At 44.8% G+C, this 8122-nt stretch overlaps 1 protein-coding gene across 2 annotated transcripts in view; it reads right to left on the reverse strand.

Moving 5' to 3' along the window:
* The window catches only part of MCF2L2 (MCF.2 cell line derived transforming sequence-like 2), a 144576-nt gene extending 136898 nt beyond the window's left edge, over positions 1-7678 (reverse strand). The window contains exon 1 of one of the 2 annotated variants that reach the window (XM_064385397.1): positions 7432-7678. In XM_064385397.1, the coding sequence (XP_064241467.1) occupies positions 7432-7501 (70 nt within the window). In that variant the 5' untranslated portion in view covers positions 7502-7678. Of the gene's footprint in view, positions 1-7002 lie in introns of both variants that reach the window. The other variant, XM_064385396.1, reaches the window with a different exon arrangement.
* Between the last annotated feature and the right edge of the window lie 444 nt (positions 7679-8122).

The raw sequence follows: 8122 nt of genomic DNA on the forward strand, positions 1-8122 counted from the left end.
GGTTTCTCTTCTCCCAAACACTTGAACACAAGCCCAGCTCTGAAGAACTGGAGAAATATACACACAGAACTAGTATCTTGCACTAGACACTGTGCTGTCAAAATTATTTTAGCAGTCACCTGGGCCCCATTCGGAAAAGTTCATCCTAGATCAAACACTAAGTCCAGCCTTGGGACAAAGAGAGGCCTCAAACATGGTATAGAAGAGGGAAAAGAGTGACAGCAGTGGAATTGATTAGCTTATTTTCTACTCAATGAGATGGCCTGGTGCTGCAAGTTCCCTCCTAAACCCTGATTCTTTTTCCCTCAGGGAGAAGTCCTCCCAGGGGAACTCTTGGATTTAAACACCATATGGAAGGCGAGAAAAAGGAATTAAATAAAAGATGAGGCAAGAGGTGGAAAAGGGCCCTTGTATTTAATGAGCTGCCAGACAATGTGATAAATGTCAGCTTAGTTTAATTTCCAGTGAGGCCATCTGAGCTCCCCTCTGCCACAGAGATAGGGAGAGGGGCTCCTCTTTGCCTCCTTTTGGTCCCATTTGCTTTTTAAGCTCGGGCCTTAGCGATGCAGAGTGGTCACTACTGCCTGCCCTGTTAGCAAGCAATAACTTCTGCCAGCACCAGCATCTCTCATTGTGCCTGACTCAGGGACCTCACACAGGAGAAGGTCCTGCACTTTGCCCTGGAGATTCCTCCCACTTCCTCCTTCCAGGTAACCCAGGGCTTGCCCTGCAGCGTTTAAGAACAGACCAGCAAGTGCCACAGTCTGTCTAGCTCATTGAATGATGGTGTCATTTTCCCCTTGCTTTTGACCTCATTAAGCTACCTCATTCTTTTTTAAAAGATTGTTATTTGATAGCCAAACCTCTCCCTACGCCCCAAAAATAAAAATGTGCCCACAAACCCCGCTATGACCCAACAAAAGACTACCACATAGTGAGAGCAAGAGCCTGCTCTGGGAGTCAGAACACTAAAACTCTAAAACTGCCAAGAGAAGTCTAACAGGCCTGAAACATAGGGAGCATCAGGAAAATCATGAGAAGAGCTGACCCAAACAGCAAACAGACAGACTTCCTTTCCACTGAAGCATGTATCCTGGAATAACTCATTTGAGTCCCAACTATTTTCCAGGCACTAAAAAATGAACTGCAGAAGCCAGTAGAGCTTCTAAGGATGTACAGGACCTGGTGTCTGGCAAGGATAGGTGTGGAAGGGACCATAGGAATCACCACTACTAACAGCCAAACTTGGCTTCTGCCACCTGACTTTCCTTTACTAATTTCCTCACGTGTTAAACACTCCTCCATGCCAACAGACAAACACCTACAAGACATTACTAAGGCAGATTAGAAAATAAAGGGCAGAGGGAGACTGCTGTAGCATTACATTTAACAGCAGCAATGCAGAGGCTTTTGAAAGAAAGAGTGACTGAGAGATTGACAGATTGGATCACGCCTCAGTTCCATCCAGCCTAGTTCCCTGCCTCCAACAGTTGCCATCACAACATGCGTGAGTAGAAAGTGTGAAAACCCTGCAGCAAGCAGATGGTGGATAGCTACTCCTGCTCCCTTTTCTCCCCAACATCCTGGTCTCTTACTGGCATGAGAATGAAAGCTCAGGGTGTAACAGCTAGTTTTGGGGAGGTTATCAATAAATGAGGAAACAGGGCTGTAAGCAGCCTTTCAATTCTTTGGGGCTCTGCATGGCTCTCCTTAGGGCACGCCGCTCTGAAAGAAATTAGTATCACACCTGGATATTGCAAGGTGTTTCTTAAATTCTGCCAAGGATGCCAGGATCCCATACAAAAAAGCATTCACCTAAAGCAAAAGATGGAATGTAGAAGAGGGACATCTCTGAGCTGTTCTCTCCTGAAACTGGAGCAGCCTTAATGCATGCTACTGTTTCTAGGAAGCTCTTTAGTCACCTCTGTCTTTCTGAACATGAGGCCAAACTACCACATAAATATTTTGCCTTGAGACAAACTAGTAATCTGGATCCCAACTCATAGCGATTTCTTACAATCTTTATTTCTGATAATGTCTCTGCAAACCAGATTAGAATGTGGCCTTTAAACAAGTCTATGGTACTTGCAATATTCTACATCTTGGAAAGTGCACCATGTACATCTGCACATTTTTCATGGATTTCTGTAAGAGCGTAGTTTCCACTTTTTATAGATACAAAATTTGCAGCATTAGCAAAACACTTTAAACAGTTTTATTAAACAGTTTCTAGTGAAACAGCTGCACAGAATAGGCCATATAGAATGGGGTAAAATTAATAACCACAATCTATGAACAAAAAAGTAAACAAGTAGCTTTTTAAGCTGTGAAACTAAAAAAGATAAATTGCTATTATCTCTCCCACATTCCACCCTCCCACATGGAATCTCTGAGGTCTAATAGAATGAGCTTATTTCCCTTGGCTTCACTATTTTCATCTTTCTCTTCAGATACTATTTTTATACTTGGCATGAATTCAATACTTTTGACCTTTATCACTTCACCAAGTTTGGTAAAAGTTGGCCAACAGTTCAAAAGCTTTACTGGGGAACAGAGATAAAGATGCAGATTTAATGTTCAAAGCTCAATTTTTTAATAGAAGTAGGTTAATGGGGAAATTTCAACCTACCATTTCTCATAAGCATGAGATCCCAAGTAAATTTAGAAAACCCATTTCTGCAGTTTTCTATGTCATATTTTATTGGGAAGACAGTAATAGATGCCCCTCCCATGCCTGTATATTATTTTGGGTGAGGAAATCTGGTGTGCTGTGGTCAGTGGAAAGACCACCTTCCACTTGCTGTGCACCAGAAATCCCTAAGTAGGGCAGAAACACAGAATCCGTGGTTCAAAAAGAGTTCCTGAAATGCATGAATGCTCTAAAACAAAGGAAAGAATTTTATGTTGCAAAGGAATTTGATTTATTTAAGCCTTTCATAGGAGTAGCAAAGGGCCTATTTGATATGATGTCTCAAAAGTTAATTTCCTAAAATATTCCTTTTTTTGTGTCCTTAATGTCCACAGACACATATCAGAAACATTGCAGTAGTCTGTCCAGCTGTGACATATTAGATTATTTGTGGCTTTGTGGCATAAAGCAGATTCTGTGACTTGTGATGCTTAGCCACTGGCCTCGGACAAGTGCCAACTCGGGTTATTCCATTCTGCTGACCTAAATTCCTCTCACACAGTCAGGTGGATGCAGTATCATCCTTTGCTTCCCGTCCCAAATTGTAATACAGCTTCTCTTCACACACACACAGGTATTTTACACAGCTCCTCAGCTCTGGTGGTTAAGCCAAGTGCGATAGGAATTGACATACCATGGTTAACAGATAGGAATTTTAAGTCCAGAGATGTCAATCCTAAACTAAATTCAGTCAGTGGCTTTCCTTTTGATTTCCATCACGTTGTTTAAATTCCTTTCTGGTTTTTTTTGTTTTGTTTTGTTTTTGGGGTTTTTTGGTTTTTTTTTGTTTTTTTTTTTTTTTTTTCACAAAATGAGAGACTGGGAAAATACAAGTGTGTAAAATCAGATGAAAGCTGACACGAATGTATGGGGTTATTTGTTGTATGTAACGTTTGTGCAATGTAGTGCTTTCTGCAAATTCACATCAGTGCCTCTCCTATCAGGGACACTGACAGTCAGCTCATCTGGGTCCAGTTAACACTCAAAGGGGAGGAATTCTTACAACTTCATTGAGAATTATGGGGAGCCTCTAACAAAACCCCATCTCCCGTGTGCTGTGGAATTCTCTATTGGCAAGAGAGGAGCCAAGCTGCTGACCTTTTGAGACAGCTCACACTGGTTCTGGCAGCTCCATCCTGTCATAAAATCATTTTAAGAAAGCAATCTGCAGAAAATGGGGCACTGGGTGGAGGTGCTTGTGTGCGCAGCTGTGCCCAGAACGTTGCCCACACATAGCAAAGCTGGCATCAGACTTCTGGGGGCCAAGTGCCAAGTGTGGGTGGGTAGTGAGAGCACAAAAGCCTATTCCTGTGGGCTTTGCAGGCTGGAATAGCTGTACATGTTCCCACAGGCAAACAATCCTGCTGTCAGCACCAGGCGTGTCACCCTGCAAAGCTCTTCCCTCCCCATCACAGAAGAGCTGCCACTTGCCCACCTACCCAAAGGACACGCTTTTTCCAAAATTGATGAGTGTTTCCCCAACACCTCCCAACAAACAAGTTCAATGAAAGTAGGGTAAATTAAAAAAAGACTCTTGACGCAGTTTTGGTAACAAGATTGGGTAGTGTTGCTGCTAAATCTCAGATAGTAAGCAGAAAGTCTGCTAGCATTCACAAACTACTCCTGTCCTAGGCACCTGTGGTGGCCCCATTCCCTCATCCATACCAGGACAGTCAGGAATAATCCCAGGGATGCTGGGGGAGCACAGGGCTACATAAGAGATCTAATTTGGTCCTCTGTTGTTTTACACTCTCTGTGTGCTACGGTGCATGTTGGTTCTAGAAAAGTACCAAGTTAAGAGAGCTATGTGGAGCAGGAAAGTACCTTCAAAACTTTGATTTTGACCCAGGTGAGGCAGGTACTGTATATATGAAGTCTGTAGCAGGATAAGAAGCTTTTTTTGCTAGCACGTGAACTGTGTAACACAACATGAGTCAGCTAATGAGGGATGAAAGCTTTTGCCCAGGACAGATAAGTTGAGCCCCAGGCAATTAATTATGCGACACTCTTATTGACACATTAAAAATAAAATGGTGTGTCATTACTTCATACAGACCAAAATGATCCTATAAAGGTTTTATTGAAAATGTAAAGGTCTTTCTTTTTAACATTCCCATAAAGTTCTTTGGAATTTTGCAAATTTTGTGAATAAATTTCTTCCCTCCTGCTCTTGGGTGAGCTGGGAGCTGCATCCCCAACCAAGAGCTGGCTACATTCTAGAGACTTTGAATCCCACCATTCCAAGTGGCAATATGAAGGCGAGAGTTGTAAAAATAGGAAACACAATAAATGGCCAGGGATCCCCTCAGTTTGCTAAGGCTGAGAGCCCTTTCACTTGTTTGAACTGTAAAGATTCCCAATGAACATACAAGAGACCCCTGCAGCTTCCCAGGAATTATTTTTCCAATAACCTGATTCAGCTAAGGTACCCATGTTACAACATGTGATTCATAAACAAGGTGCATCATCATCATGGGTTTGGAAGAAACATTTTTCCTTCAGCCAATAACAAATATTTTAATGTTCTTTTCTTCCATTTTTGCACAACTGTTTTTGCCACTTACATGATTCAATAAAAAATTAACTCCGCCTACAAAAAGGCAGGCAGAGTCCACAAGTAGGGTCTGATTTGTAGGTTTCAAATGGCTGGGGAAATGGTGGGATTATCCTTCCCTGCTGGAAGATGATCAGGTAGGCTCCTGCCTCAGTGTGGAAAGGAGAACACACCACAATCTGTGATCCTTGCTCCTCTCCCGAGGACTGGCCTGCTGGTTGACCTCCAGGAAACCAATAAGACTCTCTGGCATCAGCCTCATGACCCAGAAACCTCTCTCGAATTTAGCAGAGAGCAGGGGAAAGGTTCACCAACATTTCTAATGTCCAGAATGACTTCCTATTAGCCAATAGTTAATTACACAGTAGGTAACATAATGCTATGTTACCTCTCACAAATCCCTTCTGATTTCATGGAGAGTCCTCAATATGGATGATGGGATCTGCATTGAATTTAACATGAAAACCAGAAGACATACAAATCTTTTTGGGTCTCCTGAAATACTCTTAAAAAAAAAAAGCACCTCATATTGAATTCCAAATCTTCATTAAAAAAATGTGAATTCATGTGACTTCATGTCAATCTGAATTTGCACAATTGCAAAGCAATTCATGTTGGCATTACTGGGTCAAAGAGCCTGCTGCTGCAAGCTCTCTTGGCAATCGTACTCTCTTCCACACCAAGCTCCTGCTGAAGTTATCCTGGAAAAGATTTTGGGAAGATGGGGCCTGGTTCTAAATATTTCATTGACTTTGAATCTGCTTTTGTGCTATTTCTTTAGACAAGATACTTATTGCATATGCTCTATTAAACTTAGTTCAGCTGCCATAGCTAACATCAAACCAAAGAACAATGTTGGTCTAAAACTTTATATATTCTCTAAAAGCTAAATTTTGGTCACACACTGTTTCATATACAGATTGAACAAAGCCAGTGACAAAGGCATTTCAGGAACCTGTACAACATCTTTGGCATTCATAGCATACAATCCATTGCAAACACTGGCAGCTATAAAATTTGCTCCTATGCAATTCAACTAAAAATGTTTTCTTTATGTGATGCAACACAGCTGTAATCTGCTTTAACTCAACTGTAGGTAGCAAAAAAGGGTCATAAAGGCTTTTCTCAGCTGATATTTTAATCACCAGCATCTCATAGTGTTTCAGGTTCCTCAGTTCCTGGTCATGCAGTCCCCAGTGCCAGCAGGTGGATATCCAGCTCAGATGCATAAGGATGTCAGTGCAAAGCACAGGGCCTCACCTGGATTCACTGGCATTTGAATGTTAGAAACAATAAAATCAAGCCTGACAGAGAGAAAAGCTTTTGAGATCCTGTCCCTGTCCTAGCACCTTCCAGAAATCCTAAAACAGCACAGGCCATGAAGAGATTCTCTTTGAATGGGCTGCTATTCCAGTATCACAAGCAAATGCACAGCACATTAGCGCTGCTCCAGCATCCTCCCACACCCCCTTTTCTCCACCACCTCCCTCCAAGAATAGCGCTCGGGTATTTTACACAGATCACTTCACAGGTAGGGCACTGCTGCTCTTACTGTTCCTGCTTTTCAGAGAAAACGTGCTTGAAAGACAAATCATCAATAAAAGGCTGTGTAATTGACCAAAGCCAGGGATTCGCAGTCTGCTGATGGCTCCTATTTCATGCACAGGTGTGATGCTGTCACACAAAGGCAGCAGCACCTCCTGAGGGAACGGGCCCCCAAAACCACACAAACGTAGTAAGAAGAATAAAGATGCCTTACCCACATGGGTGATAACCGTAGTCAGTCGCTGGGTGAGCTCCTGATGTGACATCTCTTCTTCTTTTAGCCAAAAAAGCATTTCACACAGGGAACTACACAGCATCCAAAAAAAGATGCACCCAGAGTGGGAGGCTGCACACTCACTGCCTCACTTGCACACAAAGCAAGGACCACTCCCACGGCACGGCCCTTCCAGCTCTCACATCTTCTCTCGGCTGCTCACCTCTTCCAATTTGCTGCCATCCATGCATGGACCTTGAAAAGCTCCTTCCAGACGGGGTCTTTGCACCCCTTGACGGAAGGAAGGGAGCAAGAGGTGGGAAATATAAAAGCGGGGGGAAAGCAGACGAGTTGATTGCTTATGGCTTTTTTCCTCCCTGCTCCCGCGGATGAGGCAAAAGATAAAGAGACAAACCAGCAAGCAGATACCTTCCTCCAGGGAGACTTTTGGATGGTGATGCTGCGAGTCAGGGAAAAATCCTGGAGGTAGGAATGGCATCGGGAGGAGTGGAGCTGGCAGGAGAGCTCGAACAGCCGCAGCTGCTCTGCGACGCTCCCTTCACCAGCGTGCCTGCGAGCGGAGAACAACACGCACACAGCCTCCGGCGCTGCCCCTCGGCCCCTGGGGCCCGAGAGCCTTGCGGGCTGTGGTTGAGTGGAACCCCGCAATGCCTCAGAGACCCTCGTCCCACCCCCTCTGAGAAGCCCCTGCCTGCGGGGCCACCGCTGCCATGGAGGGGGAGGGGGACAGGGGCGTTCTACGTGTTGTGGCCAGAGGCTTTGTTGCTCCACCTGCACGGACAGGATCCCCGGGATCCTGGCTGAGCCCGCAGGACCCTCTCCAGCTGCACGTGTACAAGAGTGAATTAATCCGGGTGAATTAATCAGCCGTGGGTGCTGGGCAGGGCTCACCTGCGCTCGTGGCCACGGAGCCCAGCCGTGCCCGTGGGCAGGCAGGCACGGGTGGCCTTCAGTGGCCAGAGCAGGTCTGTGGGGAGCAGCTGCCCCGGTGTCCACGACACAGCTGAGCCCTGCCCGGGTGCGTGGCTGCCGTGGGGCAACGGGAAAGCTTCATCAGCCCTGCGAGAGCAGGGAGAGAAAGGCAGGCAAGGAAGCAAGG

The sequence above is a fragment of the Passer domesticus genome, chromosome 11, assembly GCF_036417665.1.
Source record: "Passer domesticus isolate bPasDom1 chromosome 11, bPasDom1.hap1, whole genome shotgun sequence".
Taxonomy (NCBI): Eukaryota; Metazoa; Chordata; class Aves; order Passeriformes; family Passeridae; genus Passer; species Passer domesticus.